The sequence below is a fragment of the Squalius cephalus genome (genome assembly GCF_949319135.1).
Source record: "Squalius cephalus genome assembly, chromosome: 25".
In the NCBI taxonomy this organism is placed as follows: Eukaryota; Metazoa; Chordata; class Actinopteri; order Cypriniformes; family Leuciscidae; genus Squalius; species Squalius cephalus.
This window is the reverse complement of record NC_137146.1, coordinates 3,031,790-3,048,429: the sequence shown is the minus strand read 5'-3', so window position 1 is coordinate 3,048,429 and position 16,640 is coordinate 3,031,790. Positions and strand designations below refer to the sequence as shown.

Genomic DNA, 16,640 nt, shown 5'->3' with positions numbered 1-16,640 from the left:
GCCTTTTGAGAGTTATTGTGTATATTTATTAAATTTGGTATATTGTGTATACCACTGTAAAAATCACTCTATAATGGCTTTTAAAAAACAGGCACAATTTTTCAATTATTACGTTCATTAATAAACAGTTCTTAATAATATACATCCAACATTTCTTCTACCAAGTACAGTTCATTTGCCTAATTGTTGCTGTATTTACACTACCATTCAAAAGTATGAGGTCGGTTAGATTTTTAAGGTTTTTTTTTTTTTTTTGCAGGATGGTAATGATTTTGGGGAGTGTTTTAATGAGCTGCAGTACACACAGCGTCCAGTGTTACTGGTGAAGTTAAGACTCGAGGACCCCAGAATTGCATTCGAACCTTCACTGCAGAGCTGCTGGGAGCTCATACAACAAGCGTTCACACAGATCATCAACAGCGCCCACAACATACCACGGGTAAACACACATATACTTTTATTTAACAAAAAGAGGACTCCCTGATGATTTCTATTGTTATAGTAGGTATACTATAGTGTACATTTTTTAAGGATATTTTCTTTAGTAGAGAGGATTGGTATGACTTTCATTTGCATTACTCATATTATGTCTGCAAAGTGGCTCCCAATCTTTACTTGCATTGGTAAGAGTTATTTTTGGTCCTGGAATATGCACACAAACACAATCACTTTGTCATAATTTTACACAAACAATGAAAATTGAACTTGAATGCTATATGCCTTTCTTTCTTTTTTGGACCACAAAAGGAGAATTAGGAGAATTAAAAAAATATGTCATGCTCATGCTTGTCCATATAATGGCAGTGAATAGCAAACAGCATCAACCTTTAAAAAATCATTCATAAGTATCATAGAATGATCCCATGCGACGCATGCCGTATATTCTAAGTGTTCTGGGGATGTATGATAGGGTTTGGTGGAAACAAACCTAAATTTAATGCATTATTCAACAAAAATCCTGTCGTTTGACTTCTGTGCTCAACTGCACATTCTTGAGACTCTATTAGTACACAAATTTTGAGAAATCAAGATTAATAATAACGCCACATGAAATACAATCCATGTGCTTTTTTCTCTGAGGTGAATATATCCGTCATGTTCATCGTGTTCACATCTGTCAGCTGTCATTCTAACTCTCATCTGACAACTGGAGTTCCAGCTGGATTTCTAGGAGTTGTATTTTATGTCGTGTTTTTATTCATCTTGATGACTTAATTTTCATTTTTGGTTTAACTATTCCTTTTAATGAAGCTTTTGAGCTTAGGCAGAAAACAATTAAACCTAGTACATACTTAAACCATCATTTTTAAACCAGAAATCCAAATGAGTGATCTTTTCTTACAGGTGGAAGGTAAACTTTTCCCAGAGTTCGGAGAAACATTAATGCTGTGCTCAGTGAGTCCCAACGAGTCGCTGGTGACAGACATCATGGACCGAGCGAGAGAGATCTTTCAGAGGAACACCGTTGGGCCCCAGAGGTCCGCTATCATTCGGAGAGCATGTCTTCTAGTAGAAAAGCTTCAAATTAAGATTGATTCACACTGTAGTTTGTCTGTGCTTGTGTAGGTATCTGGATGTGTATAAGAGGTACACTGATTCACTGGACCGTCAAGACATACTGAACTTCCTTAAATCCAAGCACTCACTGCAGGGCTTTACTAAGGTAGCTTTTCTAGTGTGTGCATTGCAGCCTTATACACAACACAAGGGTGAAATGCTTCCTTGTAAAGCAAGATGATTCTACTTTTGTGACCTGTAGAAAATCACAGGCGTGCAGAACGTGTGGAAGGAGATCGCATCACTGCATGTGACAGTCCCTCTGTCCCTGTTCTGTCTGGATGCGGTGAACCTGAACCAAGATCTGTGCGACAAGGCAGAGCATCTCATAGATCTTCTTACCACGTTTGTGATGGAGGAGAACCGAGAACTCAACAAGAGGTGGGTGGAAACAGTCTGAAATGTTCTTCACAATTCTTGTTTCGTTTTTGGTTTTACAGAGGGGATTGTGGATAATTATTTTTATCACTCAGAAAATACTGTCAACAGCCAGAAATACATTATCACCATGTTTTAAGAAATAAAGTGTAATATAAATGAGTCAAATGATATATGAACAAACCCCTCTGTAAAACCCTCTGAATATAAATAGAAGTTGAACCGTAAAATTTGGTGAATGAAAGTGCTTCTAAAGTGAGATTTCTGATTGAGAATAAACTCATTTTAAGAAAATGGCCTTTAAAGCTATAATTTATAATTAAAAATCTACAGACACAAATAGATGAAGTGTAATAAAATAAACACTTAAATGTCTATTTAGGGCCCGAGCACCGATGGTGTGAGGACCCTCTTGGAATTGCTCTGTTTTTCAGATGTTTTCTTTCCAGTAGTCTGAATAAGACAAGTTATGGAAGGAGAATATCTCAAAATATTAAAATTGACCAATGCCTGAAAAAACAATAGTTTTACCTGTAGTGACTGTAGTGACATTATTTCTCTTATTAAACTTCCTGTTGCCTTCAAAAACATGTCACATTATTTAAACGGAATGAGATTGTTGATAGCAGTTTCATTAGCTATTTTCACACATTGTTTGTATGAGGTAATATATTATACCATATACCGTTTATAGCATATATCATTTATTATTCTACAATAGTATCTGCCATCGTTACGATGAGATTACGGACAGAATCACGGGCAAGCTGAGTAACACAGAGGAGCTGGTGGAGTTAAACCAGTACCTGAAACACACAAGTGAAGTCACCGTACACAGACTCCGCCTTGAGATTGAGGAAGCTGTCAAGAGACTTGACTTCCTACTCGACTATGCCACCCTACCAGGTGAACTTCCTCTGCGTAATGTGTGCATGCAAATACTTACTACTCAATTACAGTTTTACTAATATTTCAACCCGCTTTTCACTCACAATCTCTCAGTGTGTGTTTGCCTTGTGCATTTGGGGGAGTCTGGGTCTTTATTTATTTATTTATTTTAACTCCTTAAGTTTTTCTTTCTTCACAGTGGAGGATATGAAGTTGTTCAGCACTGTGATCCACTGGCCTGAGCAGATTCTGTCATCGATTAAATTCAGTAAGGATAAACTGAACAATCAGAAAGATCAGGCTGAGATCAATCTGTTGAAAAGGTGCTTAAACATGGACACGCACACACTCACCAAACACATCCTACACAGCTTAAACAAACCATGCGGTTATCATACGTTTCATCCTCAGAATAGGGAAGTTAGAGGAGACGCTGAAGGCTCTGGACAAAGAGGTGGACATCTTTAAGATGAAAGAAAAGATGACTTTGGATGAGAGTAAGAACAATGTGGAGAAACTCAATAAGATCAGCATCAGGATGGAAGCCACTGTCAAAGAGATAGAGGTTTGTGTTTGATATTGTCACTCTTTTCCAAGAGCTACCTGGGTCAAATGCAATGCAGATAAAACATTAATAAATAAAAATAAAAATGGGAGATGAGTCAAGACGAGAGAAAGACTGATTATGAATAAATCCCCCGAAAAAAAAAAGTTTTTTTGATTAAATGAAATGTAAAAATGTGTGTTTATTTCAGGGGATTAATAAAGAAGAGAGTTTGCTGGACAAAGAACAGAGTCAGTTTCCCGTCTTACAAACAATAATGGCCAAGAAACAGCCGTACGACCAGTTGTGGATCACGGGTCTTGATTTTCTGACCAAATCTGATGTGTGGATGAATGGTAAAACACACGCTGTCATATTTCCTGTTGAAATTATTGTATCTGATTGGACAAACATTTGTATAATAAAGAAAGACATCCATTTGTCCTGTCGATGATGTTGTTTTTCACTCTCAACTGTTTTTTTTTTTCCTGTTGTTGTCTCAACTGTTCCTGGACCTCAAAGATATAAATTAAGCATCTAAATCAGTTTGGCATGTGACTGTATATGTTTATTGTTGTGTGTGTGTTTCATAAGTCTTCTGTGTTTGCTCTCGAGGTCCATTCCGAAACATGAACGCAGAAACGGTGTCAGAGGAGTTAGGAAACATGTGGCGCACCATATATAAACTTGCAAAGACGTTCTCAGCGCGGACGGCTCCCGCACGTGTCACGGAGAACTTCAAGAAAAAGATTGACAAATTCAAACAACACCTGCCTATTTTGACAACTATCTGCAATCCAGGCCTGAAGGACAGACACTGGGAGATGGTACGACAGTAGTATACGTAACGCTTTATTTATTAGTGAAACTCACTCACAGATGTTCAAAGGGACAGTCATTTTTTGACATTGATTCATTTGATTCCTTTGAACAGTTCATTTATTTTTTTCTTCGAAAGTGCTGTATTTAGCTAAATTCTGCTTTATGACAATAAATAGCTTTAGTAGCCAAACTACTGTTTTAAAAATGTATTAACATATTGACATTATTTTTTCTGACTGTTTATTTACCATTATTGTTGCATTTCCTCACTGTTTGATGGATGTGAATTATTTATTTATTTATTTTTTGGCTGATATCAGATAAGTAATACAGTGGGGTTTGATGTTAAACCAGAAGAGGACACGCCACTCATCAAGATGGTGGAGCTTGGATTGTCGAAATATTCTGACCAGTAAGGCTTTTACCTTTGACATTTAAAAATTATCTTTAGTGTGAAACCATGTTGCTTGATGCAATCGGAATTAGTCAGGATCACTCTTTCATGAGTCGTGTCTCTGTCTGTCTGCAGGTTGGAGGAAATTGGCGCTTCCGCCAGTAAAGAATACTCTCTGGAAAAGTCCCTGGAGAAAATGAAACGGGAGTGGACCGAGCTCTGCTTTGGGTTTTTACCGTATAAGGACACGGTAAAACACACTTCATAAGATACACTTTAATATGTGGCATGATGAAAGTGGCATTTTGTTTAATTAATGCTCTATATTACATATTCATTATATTTTACTTAACCTGTTCTCATTAATATTTATTGTATGTTTGAATAAATCTGCCATGAAAACAAGTTTTTATTACAGCCACCGTTTAAATGACGAGTAGAAACATAGTTATATCATTAAAAAGCTGATATAAAACTGCCTTATGTGCATTTTAAAACTTTATAAACTGTTTTTATATCAGTGTAGATTACTGAATAAATTTGATTAATTATATTTTTTTATAAAATATTCTTTATTTTTATGTTTCGGTTTTCGGCTAAATGAAAACTTTAAATTTCAGTTTCAGTGGCTGAATCACTACTGATAAACTAAAATGATTATTGTTAAAAAAATATTTGGCTTTTATTTTTAAACTACTGTTTATTTTAACAACATTATTATTATTTGTTTGTGAAGGGTACAAGTGTTTTAGCGGCGGTCGATGATATTCAGCTGCTGTTGGATGATCACATCATCAAGACTCAGACTATGAGAGGGTCTCCATTCATCAAACCCATCGAGGCCGACGCAAAGGTTCACAACTCGTTCACCTGCATAGAATTAGCATAAGCATTTCTTGCCACAAAACAAGTTTCCATGACCATTTATTTTACCTTTAATAAGTCTACATGTAAATAACCTGACTTTAACCTGAGAAACGACAGTGCCAATGACAACTTGTGCAGTTTAGTGTCAATTAAAATAATTCTAGGTGGACTGGGGAGGAGTTTTGATTTGTGTGTTACAGTATGACCCTGTAAAATAATAATAAGACCCTCGACCTTTTTGATAAATAGTTCTTTCTCTCTCATTAGACATGGGAGGAGAAGTTGCAGTGCATGCAGGATATATTGGATGCGATGTTGCAGTGTCAAAGCATGTGGATGTATCTCGAGCCCATCTTCAGCTCAGAGGACATCATCGCCCAGATGCCAGAGAATGGACGCAAGTTTGCCATCGTAGACGGTTACTGGAAAAACATTGTCGCTGAAGCGGTGTGTGTGATCGCATTTGTTATTACCGTAACTGTATGACTGTACAGTACACACCAGCACCTATATCTGACAACCATGTTTAATAATAGCAAGTAAAGAGCACACGAAGATGTCCACATCCAAATCCATAGTTTTAATATGTAGTGAATACTGTCATTCCAACAGCTTAATGAGATAATAATTGAGTAGCAAATCAGCATATTAGAATGATTTCTGAAGGATCATGTGACACTGAAGACTGGAGTAATGATGCTGAAAATTCAGCTTTGATCACAGGAATAAATTATATTTTAAATATATTCAAATAGAAAACAGTCCTTTTAAATAGTAATAATTAGGGCTGTCAAAGTTAGCGCGTTAATAACGCGTTAACGCAAAATCATATTAACGGCACTAATTTTTTTAACGCGCGATTAACGCAGCGCGTATTTTCTGTTTGACCCGTGGCCCAACCCCAGTTGGAGAAATGGAGATACAGTGTTGCCAACTTAGCGACATTGCAGACCCCTTTAGCGATTTTTTCCCTTCAACAAAGCGTTATTTAGAACGCTTATTTAGTTTAGTTTCTGAGTAAAAAACTAAACCTTATTTAGTTTCTGAGAATCGCCGGTAGGCTGCTCTTCCAGCACGTGCGCGCACCTCTCTCTCTCTCTCTCTCTCTCTCTCTCTCTCTCTCTCTCTCTCTCTCTCTCTCTCTCTCTCTCTCTCTCTCTCTCTCTCTGCGTCTCGCGCGGAGGAGCAGCGCTTTATTCAGTTAAGCACAGATATTATGTTGCTTCTCTAATTTTACAAGTATAGCCGAAATCAGAGCACAGATATAGTCTTTATCTTATGTGAATTTGATTTCACCAGACGACGGCTCGATTATCAGAATTTTTGTGCAGATTAACTTAACATTTTGGAAGGGAGAGCTGGTTTTGTTTATTGGGTCGCGTTTCAGTCACCATTTCAAATTCATTCCGTTGGTTGACAACAGAAACAGTAAAATATACCAATGAAAACAGTTTTATTGAGAATTTAGCTTCATCAAAATTGGCACAGAGAGAGACAAAACTATGTAATAGGCTAATAAATAACAAATGTACATTTAGCATTTTCAGAAGAGCTGCCCTGTCATGCAAAAATCTAAACATGTTTGTGTTAGTAAATTGCTCAGTGCAAAGAAAGAGAAGTAATGGTAACCTGGCATTTTTTTTGTTCTTTCTACGTGTCTAATAGACATGAACGAGTTCTTTGAAAAACATCTATGACCTTTGAAACATGTCTCGTCTTTATGCTCTATATTGACTATGTTTTCAATAATAAACATAGGCTACATTTGCATAAAGCATCTATATGTATCCATGCCCACGTTGATTAGAGTATTACAAACTTGAAAGTATTAATTTAAGGTACATTTAGAACAAATAAAAAAATGTGCGATTAAATGCGATTAATCGCGAGTTAACTCATGACAATATGCGATTAATCGCGATTAAAAAATTTAATCGATTGACAGCCCTAGTAATAATATTTCACAATATTGCTGTTTTTACTGTATTTTTGATTAAATAAATGGAGCCTTGGTGAGCATAAAGAACTTCTTAAAAAAAAAAATATATATATTTTATTCCATAATTATTCCAATCTTTTGACCGGTAGTGTACATTATTGAGCATGCTATGTGTTTTTTATTTTTTTTAACAGTTAAAGGACACACATGTATTGGTGGCCACAGAGCAGTCTAACATGCTGGGTCGCCTTCAAGAGTCCAACACCTTTCTGGAGGAAATACAGCAGGGTCTGAACTCATACCTGGAAACAAAGAGACTCTTCTTCCCTCGGTGAGATTAAACTTGCAGATCTACCTCTTAAAGATGTTAAATCACCCTCAGGTATCTCAGTTTGATGTTCAGAGTCACTATAAATAAGTCACCTCTTTCGTACTCTTTATTTCTCACTGTATAGGTTTTTCTTCTTATCTAATGATGAGATGTTGGAGATCTTGTCTGAGACGAAGGATCCACTGCGTGTTCAGCCTCATCTTAAGAAGTGTTTTGAGGGCATCGCTAAACTAGAATTCACCCCTGACCTGGAGATCATGGGAATGATCAGCTCAGAGAAAGAGATCGTCCCCTTTATAGAAACCATCTACCCTGCTAAAGCCAAGGTACAGACAGAGAGACAAATAAAAGGGGAGAATATCAAGAAACCAAAAAACATTTTCTTTTGTTTATGCAAAATAAAATTCTTATTTCTTTCTTTTGATTTTGGAGTAAAATATGAGCTTTTCATGTAAAGTTTCATGAGTTTTTGTGCAAATGTGTAATATGTTTCCTGTGTATTTTAGGGAATGGTTGAGAAGTGGCTTCTGCAGGTTGAAAACACGATGCTGATGAGCATCAGAGACGTCATAAAGCAAGGAATGGAGCAGTACTCAGAGGTATAGCACACACAAAGACTTATAAACATGTAGAATATGATCAGCGCATCATGTGTGTTTGATTCTGCATGTTTCAGATGCCTAGGAAGAAGTGGGTGCTGCTGTGGCCCGGTCAGGTCGTGATCTGTGCGTCCTGCATATTCTGGACCAGTGAAGTATCTGATGCTATACAGAACAACACACTTCCTGTGAGCACACGCACACAAACACATTCAGAGCAGATTTGATTAAAGGGATATTTCACCGCTGGAAAGATGAATTTAAATTGGGTCATTTATGTAGTAGAAATGTGAAATTATTTTAGAAGTTGGTGCCTTCTAGACTGAGAAAAGCCAGAAAATTTATTTTTGGCTCATGTGGATGAAAGACAACAACTCCCAGAATGCACTTGCTTCGCTGCTCTACGAGGCCACTCCCACGCCACTCCTACCGGTTACAGAGGGCAGAAATGATACACCTAGGCGACTAGTCGACTCGAAACTGCAAAGACGGCGTTTTATCGTGAGATCCCCCTATGGGCGGGTTGAACACATGCAGAACGAGCTCCTCCTACTGGCTAGTCTCTCGCCTCTGGCCAAAAAAGCCTCAGATGATGAAGCTAAATGACGATTTTTGTGTCATCTGAGGTTTTTTTCCAGACACGCAATCCAGAAATCTCTCGTCTCAGGGGGACATGAGGGAGGGAAGCACGGTCATTCGAGAATACTACCGGGTTTCTACTGATACAAAGCTTAGTGAAGTATCCCTTTAAGTGCTGCTGGTCTTTTCTTTGGTGAAATTTCTGTTATGCATGTGTTTCAGGCTTACGTTGAGCAGAGCAATGCTCAGATCACTGATATAGTCGAGCTGGTGAGAGGGAAGTTACCAGGTGGGGCCAGGATGACTCTGGGTGCTCTTATCGTCATTGATGTTCATGGTAAATGCCATTTTCATCATGGCCAGTTCAATGAACAGCACTTATTTGAAATAGAAATCTTTTGTAACATTATAAATGTCTCTCCTGTCACTTTTGATCAACTAAATGCGTCCTAGCTGAATAAAAGTATATTATTGTTATTTTAAATCTTACTTGCTTCAAAGTTTTGAATGGTAGTGTGTCACGGTTTCCACAAAAATATAAAGCAGCAAAAACGTTTTTCGAACATTGATAATAATCAGGAATGTTTCTTGAGTGTCAAATCATCATATTAGAATGATTTCTGAAGGATCATGTGACACTGAAGACTGGAGTAATGATGCTGAAAATTCTAAATTCAGGAATAAATTACATTTTAAAATATATTCACACAGAAAACCATTCTTTTATATTGTAATACTATTTCAGAATTTTTCTGCAGCCTTGGTGAGCATAAGAGACTTCTTTCAAAAACATAAAATTGTTTAATTATACCAAACTTTTGAGCGGTAGTGTATTTGTTTGCAGTATGCATCAAATGGTCCCATCTATATTCCGTAGGTGTAGTCTCTTATGTCTAATATACACTGCTCAAAAAAATTAAAGGAACACTTTGAAAACACATCAGATCTCAATGGGGAAAAATATCATGCTGGATATCTATACTAATATGGACTGGGTAATGTGTTATGAATGAAAGGATGCCACATCGTTTGATGGAAATGAAAATGATCAACCTACAGAGGATTGAATTCAAAGACACCCCGGAAATCTAAGTGAAAAAATGATGCAGCAGGCTTGTCAGTTTTGCTGAAATTTCATTGCAGCAACTCAAAATGGTACTCAGTAGTTTGTATGGCCCCCACGTGCTTATGCATGCCTGACAACGTCGGGGCATGCTCCTAATGAGACGACGGATGGTGTCCTGGGGTATTTCCTCCCAGATCTGGACCAGCACATCACTGAGTTCCTGGACAGTCTGAGGTGCAACCAGGTGATGTCAGATGGACCGAAACACAATGTCCCAGAGGTGTTCTATTGGATGTAGGTCAGGTGAGCGTGGTGGCCCTTCAATGGTATCATTCCTTCATCCTCCAGGAACTGCCTGCATGCTCTCGCCACATGAGGCCGGGCATTGTTGTGCACCAGGAGGAACCCAGGACCCACTGCACCAGCATAGGGTCTGACAATGGATCCAAGGATTTCATCCCGATACCTAATGGCAGTCAGGGTGCCATTGTCTAGCCTGCAGAGGTCTGTGCGTCCCTCCATGGATATGCCTCCCCAGACCATCACTGACCCACCACCAAACCGGTCATGCTGAACGATGTTACAGGCAGCATAACATTCTCCACGGCTTCTCCAGACCCTTTCCTGTCTGTCACGTGCTTAGGGTGAACCTGCTCTCATTTGTGAAAACCACAGGGCACCAGTGGCGGACCTGCCAATTCTGGTGTTCAATGGGAAATGCCAATCGAGCTCCCTGATGCTGGGCAGTGAGCACAGGGCCCACTAGAGGACGTTGGGCCCTCAGGCCACCCTCATGAAGTCTGTTTCTGATTGATTGGTCAGAGACATTCACACCAGTGGCCTGCTGGAGGTCAATTTGTAGGGCTCTGGCAGTGCTCATCATGTTCCTCCTCGCACAAAGGAGCAGATACCGGTCCTGCTGATGGGTTAAGGACCTTCTACGGCCCTGTCCAGCTCTCCTAGAGTAGCTGTCTGTCTTCCTGGAATCTCCTCCATGCTCTTGAGACTGTGCTGGGAGACACAGCAAACCTTCTGGCAATGGCACATATTGATGAGCCATCCTGAAGGAGCTGGACTGCCTGCGCAACTTCTGTAGGGTCCAGTTATCGCCTCATGCTACCAGTAGTGACACTGACCCTAGCCAAATGCAAAACTGGTGAAAAACAGTCCAAAAAGATGAGTAGGGAAAAAATGTCAGTGGCCTCCACCTGTAAAACCATTCCTGTTTTGGGGGTTGTCTCACTGTTGCCCATCTAGTGCACCTGCTGTTAATTTCATTAACACTAAAGCAGCTGAAACTGATTACCAACCCCCTCTGTTACTTAACTGACCAGATCAATATCCCAGGAGTTTAACTGACTTGATGCTATTCTCTGATTAAAACGTGTTCCCTTTATTTTTTTGAGCAGTGTAGTTCATGCCCCTTTGTTCTACGCAGCACGTGATGTTGTGTGCAAGCTGGCTCAGGATGGCGTTTCATCTCTGAATGATTTCCAGTGGATTTCCCAACTGCGGTATTTCTGGGAAGACGGGGAGGTCATGTTGAGGATGATCACCACTGTGATCAGATATGGATACGAATATCTCGGCAATTCACCGCGCCTGGTCATAACACCACTAACTGATCGCTGCTACAGGTGCACTCTCATAAACACACACTAAAACATTTTGATAATATTTCATTTTATTCCTAGTGTTGAGCTCTTGAATGATCCGGGCGTAGCTGTGGAGGTTTGAGTTATGTTACGTCTGTTATGCTGAATGCTGATTGGTCCTCAGGACTCTGATGGGCGCTTTGAAGCTGAATCTGGGCGGAGCTCCAGAGGGTCCTGCGGGAACTGGAAAAACAGAGACGACTAAAGATCTGGCCAAAGCGCTCGCCAAACAGGTGCTCAAAAGGATTTTACGGCGTATATAAAGCTACTATTTCAGTTTAATCTCTGATTACTATTGTTAATGTTATTGTATGTGAGTGACAAACGTGTAAATGTGTGTTTAGTGTGTGGTGTTCAACTGTTCTGATGGTCTGGACTACAAAGCGATGAGTAAGTTTTTCAAGGGTCTGGCACAGTCTGGAGCGTGGGCATGTTTCGACGAGTTCAACCGAATAGAGGTCAGTACCGCAGAATAAAACGCCATAGCTTCACCACAGATTATCAAAAAGAGTGGTATTGTGACCGCTGAATTAACTAATTAAAGGGGTGGTTGAATATGATTTCACTTTTCTAACTTTAGTTAGTGTGTAATGTTGCTGTTTGAGCATAAACAACATCTGCAAAGTTACGATGCTCAAAGTTCAAAGCAAAGGGATATATTTTATTTTAAAGAAATCGCTTTTTAAGGACTACAACAAACGGCTGGTAGAGACTACACCACATTCCTCCCGGGTTAGTGACATCACCAACCCTAAAATTTACATAAACCCCGCCCCCCGAACACGACTTATAGATTATCATGACAGTATGCTAATCAATGACTAGAAGATAACTACACATCAGCTACATAAATTAATCAATGACTAGAAGATAACTACATATCAGCTACATAAATTCATCAATTACCAATTCAGAAATGTTGTCTTTCTTCTGTTGTCACTTCTTCTTGAGTCTCTCCATCTTTCTGACTTCGGTTTGAACATAAAAGGCTAAAAGTTTTTGAAATTTACAGTGCATGTGTGTGTGAGGTAAAAGGACACAAGCTGTTGAAGCTCCGCCCCCTGTGCCGGGAGCAGCAGCTCATTTGCATTTAAAGGAACAGACAAAAAACTGTGTGTTTTTGCTCACCAACAAAAAATGACAACTTTAACATGCTATATAAAAATATCTGTGGGGTATTTTGAGCTAAAACTTCACATACACACTCTGGGGACATCAAAGACATATTTTACATCTTGTGAAAAGGGCATTATACCCCCCCTTTAAGCATGCATGTTAAGTCTTATCTGTTTGCCTATCAGCTTGTCTCTCTGTGTTTGTTGCTCTCTTTCAGGTGGAGGTGTTGTCTGTGGTCGCTCAGCAGATTTTGAGTATTCAGCAAGCCATAATGCGAGACATGAAGACATTTATGTTTGAAGGAACCGAGCTCTCTCTCAACCCAACCTGCTGTGTGTTTATCACCATGAACCCAGGATATGCAGGCAGAGCAGAACTACCCGATAACCTGAAAGTAACCAAAAACAAACACACTCATACTTATTTACAGAGAAATACTTAATTAACACACCAAATACTTAATTATCACTTGTAAGATGTTCATTTTCAGGTTTCCATTTTGTAATTTTCTTGTTGTTTGCCTCAGTTTGTAACACTTTGAGATAAACAAGAGCTTAAATTAATTTTTAATAAAAAAAATGTCATTATATTTTCTCCATGTTTTGTGTCTATATTTGTATGTTTGTAGGCTTTGTTCCGCACAGTTGCAATGATGGTTCCGGATTATGGACTGATTGGAGAGATATCACTTTATTCAATGGGATTCACAGCTTCCCGGAGGTAAAATCAGGTCCAACCAGACAATAAAACTAAACTGTTAATTAAAGTTCCAGTTGTTATACATCCTGGTTTTGTGTTTTCCAGCCTGGCTGGAAAGATTGTGGCCACGTATCGCTTGTGCTCGGAGCAGCTCTCGTCTCAAGCACACTACGATTACGGCATGCGTGCAGTGAAATCAGTCCTGACTGCAGCGGGAAACCTGAAACTCAAATACCCAGAGGAAGACGAGAGCGTTTTGCTGCTTAGAGCTCTCATGGATGTCAACATGGCCAAGTTCCTCGCGCAGGATTTACCACTGTTTCAGGTGTGTGAATGAAAATTGCATATTCATTTTGAATGAGTTTACATGTGGTTAATGATGGTGTGTTTGTGTGTGTTTTAGGGAATCATCACTGATTTGTTTCCTGGAGTGGTTCTGCCCAAACCAGATTATGATTTACTGTTAAAAGCTTTGGACGACAACATCGCCAGGATGAAACTGCAGTCTGTACCGTGGTTCATCAGCAAAATTATACAAGTACGAAATCTGATCAGTCAATGAACATTTGTCTTTATACTCATTCATTTTCCCCCCCTACAAATTCTGCCTTAAGATTCAAACATTTAGAAAGTAGTTTATATATGAGCACTGATCCAGCTAAAACTTTATTTTAAATGCAAAACCATTATAAAATTTAATTTTAACTCTAAAATTTGATTCGGTGATCTTTTTTGAAGTTGTTGCAAAAAGAATAAGCTAATTCTATGTTAATGGGACAAGTCAGACTTTGTTTTTGTAACTAAAACGGTCTGTTCAATAAAAAAAGCAAACAATTGAAGAGTTTTATTGTGTGTGCAGGTGTATGAGATGATGCTGGTCAGGCACGGCTTCATGATTGTTGGCGACCCAATGGGTGGAAAAACGTCAGCTTATAAAGTTCTGGCTGGAGCTTTGGGAGACCTTTATAAGGGTAATCAGGCCATAATAATTTTATTTTTTATTTTTAATCTTTAATCAATCTCTTGTGTATATATACTACCTTTCAGACATTTGGAATAATTTTTTATTTTATTTTATTTTTTATGTTTTTAAAAATAAGTCTCTTCTGCACACCAAGGCTGCATTTATTTGTTAAAAAATACAGTAAAAACTGTAATATTGTGAAATATTATTAAAATTTAAAATAACTGTTTTCTATTTGAATATATTTAAAAAATATAATTTATTCCTGTGATGCAAAGCTGAATTTTCAGCATCTTTACGGCAGACTTCAGTCACATGATCCTTCAGAAATCATTTTAATATGCTGATTTGCTGCTCAATTATTATTATTAGTGCAAAATTATTAATAATGGATATTTTTATTATCATTATTGAAAACAGTTTTTGTTGCTTAATATTTTACCGTGATAAAACAAAATCAGGATTCTTTGATGAATAGAAAGTTAAAAAGACCAGCATTTATTTCTAATAAAAATATTTTGTAGCATCATAAATGTTTTTAAATATGTGATTTTGATCAATTCATTTCGTCCTTTTTTTTTTTTTTTTTTTACTGTATATTTGATCAAATAAATGCAGCCTTGCTTAGCATAAGAGACTTCTTTCAAAAACAAAAATATCTTAATTATTCCAAACTTGGGAGTGTTAGTGTGTATACATTTACATCTGCATATAAAAATAAATCAATAACTATTTGTTGAAATGATGTGGAGTCATAACCAAGCATGTAATCATGTTGTGTGTTTGTTATTTGTCTATATAGAAGGGCTGATAGAAGAGTTTGCGGTGGATTTCCGCATCATTAATCCGAAGGCGATCACTATGGGGCAGCTATATGGCTGTTTCGATCCAGTGAGTCACGAGTGGTCAGACGGCGTTTTGGCCACCTCATTCAGACAACAGGCCCAGTGCACCACAGACGACCGTCAGTGGATCGTTTTCGACGGGCCTATTGATGCGGTCTGGATTGAGAACATGAACACCGTTTTGGATGATAACAAAAAGGTACATTTACATTTTTATTGTTGCAGAAAACATATCTGAAGGGGTTCAGTACTGGTGTCTGATGTGTTTTGCTGTTGAACAGCTGTGTCTGATGAGTGGTGAGATCATTCAGATGAGCTCTAAAATGAGTCTGATCTTTGAGCCTGCGGATCTGGAGCAGGCATCACCGGCTACTGTGAGCAGGTAAACAACAAACACTCTTCTGCTCCACACTGTTACACTAATTCATCATACAGTGCTCATGTGGAAGTATGAAAGTATATGAACATCAATAGAAGTACATCAATAGAAGCAGCACAATTGTTTTCAACATTTTGAGCAGTAAATCAGCATATGTGACCCTGGATGACAAAACCAGTCACATTGTTTGAAATTAGATTTATACATAATCCGAAAGCTGAATAAATAAGCTTTCCATTGATGTATGGTTTGTTAGGATAGGACAATATTTGTCCGAAATACAATTATTTGAAAATCTGGAATGTGAGGGTGCAAAAAAATCTAAATATTGAGAAAATCACCTTTAAAGTTGTGCATTTAAGTTCGCGATTGTGCTGCATTCACTCATAAAAATAAATGTTTTACATATTTACGGTAGGAAATGTACAAAATATCTTCATGGAACATGATTTTTACTTAATATCCTCATGATGTTTGGCATAAAAGAAAAATCGATAATTTTGACCCATACAATGTATTGTTGGCTATTGCCACAGATACTCGTGACTGGTTTTGTGGTCCAGGGTCACATATTAGAATGATTTCTGAAGGATCATGTGACACTGAAGATTTGAGTAATGATGCTGGAAATTCAGCTTTCAATCACAGGAATAAATTACATTATATTCAAACAGATTGTAAACAGTATTTCACAATATTACAGTTTTTATTGTATTGTAGATCAATTAAATGCAGCAGAAGAGACTTTTTCAAAAACATTTAAAAATCGTGCTAACCCCAAACATTTTAATGGTGATGTATGTCTGAATATTTTGCGATAAATCTCATAAACTGTACACTTAAAATTTTGTATCATTTTAGAATGTAATTGCATAATTTTATATAATAACATTGATTATAATCTCATATAGAGTGGTTAATTTTCTCATTAAAAAGAGGTTAAGTACATTTCTTTATTTTGTTTCAGTATTTTTAATTATTTATTCTAAATATTAATACGTTTATAATTCAGATTCTC

The 16,640-nt window shown here is 37.9% G+C and overlaps 1 protein-coding gene across 3 annotated transcripts in view; it reads left to right on the top strand.

Moving 5' to 3' along the window:
• Positions 1-16,640, top strand: part of dnah3 (dynein axonemal heavy chain 3) — a gene marked incomplete at its 3' end in the record, with an annotated part of 47,914 nt that overhangs the window by 10,953 nt on the left and 20,321 nt on the right. For all 3 annotated transcript variants that reach the window (XM_079862716.1, XM_079862717.1, XM_079862718.1), the window contains 28 exons: positions 260-439; positions 1,345-1,478; positions 1,567-1,663; positions 1,760-1,938; positions 2,657-2,841; positions 3,023-3,146; positions 3,235-3,388; positions 3,579-3,723; positions 3,983-4,194; positions 4,510-4,601; positions 4,719-4,833; positions 5,320-5,436; positions 5,718-5,897; positions 7,584-7,720; positions 7,845-8,046; positions 8,227-8,319; positions 8,397-8,507; positions 9,121-9,235; positions 11,403-11,601; positions 11,744-11,852; positions 11,964-12,077; positions 12,953-13,129; positions 13,364-13,455; positions 13,540-13,759; positions 13,838-13,972; positions 14,294-14,405; positions 15,201-15,442; positions 15,525-15,625. In XM_079862716.1, coding sequence (XP_079718842.1) covers positions 260-439; positions 1,345-1,478; positions 1,567-1,663; positions 1,760-1,938; positions 2,657-2,841; positions 3,023-3,146; positions 3,235-3,388; positions 3,579-3,723; positions 3,983-4,194; positions 4,510-4,601; positions 4,719-4,833; positions 5,320-5,436; positions 5,718-5,897; positions 7,584-7,720; positions 7,845-8,046; positions 8,227-8,319; positions 8,397-8,507; positions 9,121-9,235; positions 11,403-11,601; positions 11,744-11,852; positions 11,964-12,077; positions 12,953-13,129; positions 13,364-13,455; positions 13,540-13,759; positions 13,838-13,972; positions 14,294-14,405; positions 15,201-15,442; positions 15,525-15,625 — 4,073 coding nt within the window. The remainder of the gene's footprint in view (positions 1-259; positions 440-1,344; positions 1,479-1,566; positions 1,664-1,759; positions 1,939-2,656; positions 2,842-3,022; positions 3,147-3,234; positions 3,389-3,578; positions 3,724-3,982; positions 4,195-4,509; positions 4,602-4,718; positions 4,834-5,319; positions 5,437-5,717; positions 5,898-7,583; positions 7,721-7,844; positions 8,047-8,226; positions 8,320-8,396; positions 8,508-9,120; positions 9,236-11,402; positions 11,602-11,743; positions 11,853-11,963; positions 12,078-12,952; positions 13,130-13,363; positions 13,456-13,539; positions 13,760-13,837; positions 13,973-14,293; positions 14,406-15,200; positions 15,443-15,524; positions 15,626-16,640) is intronic.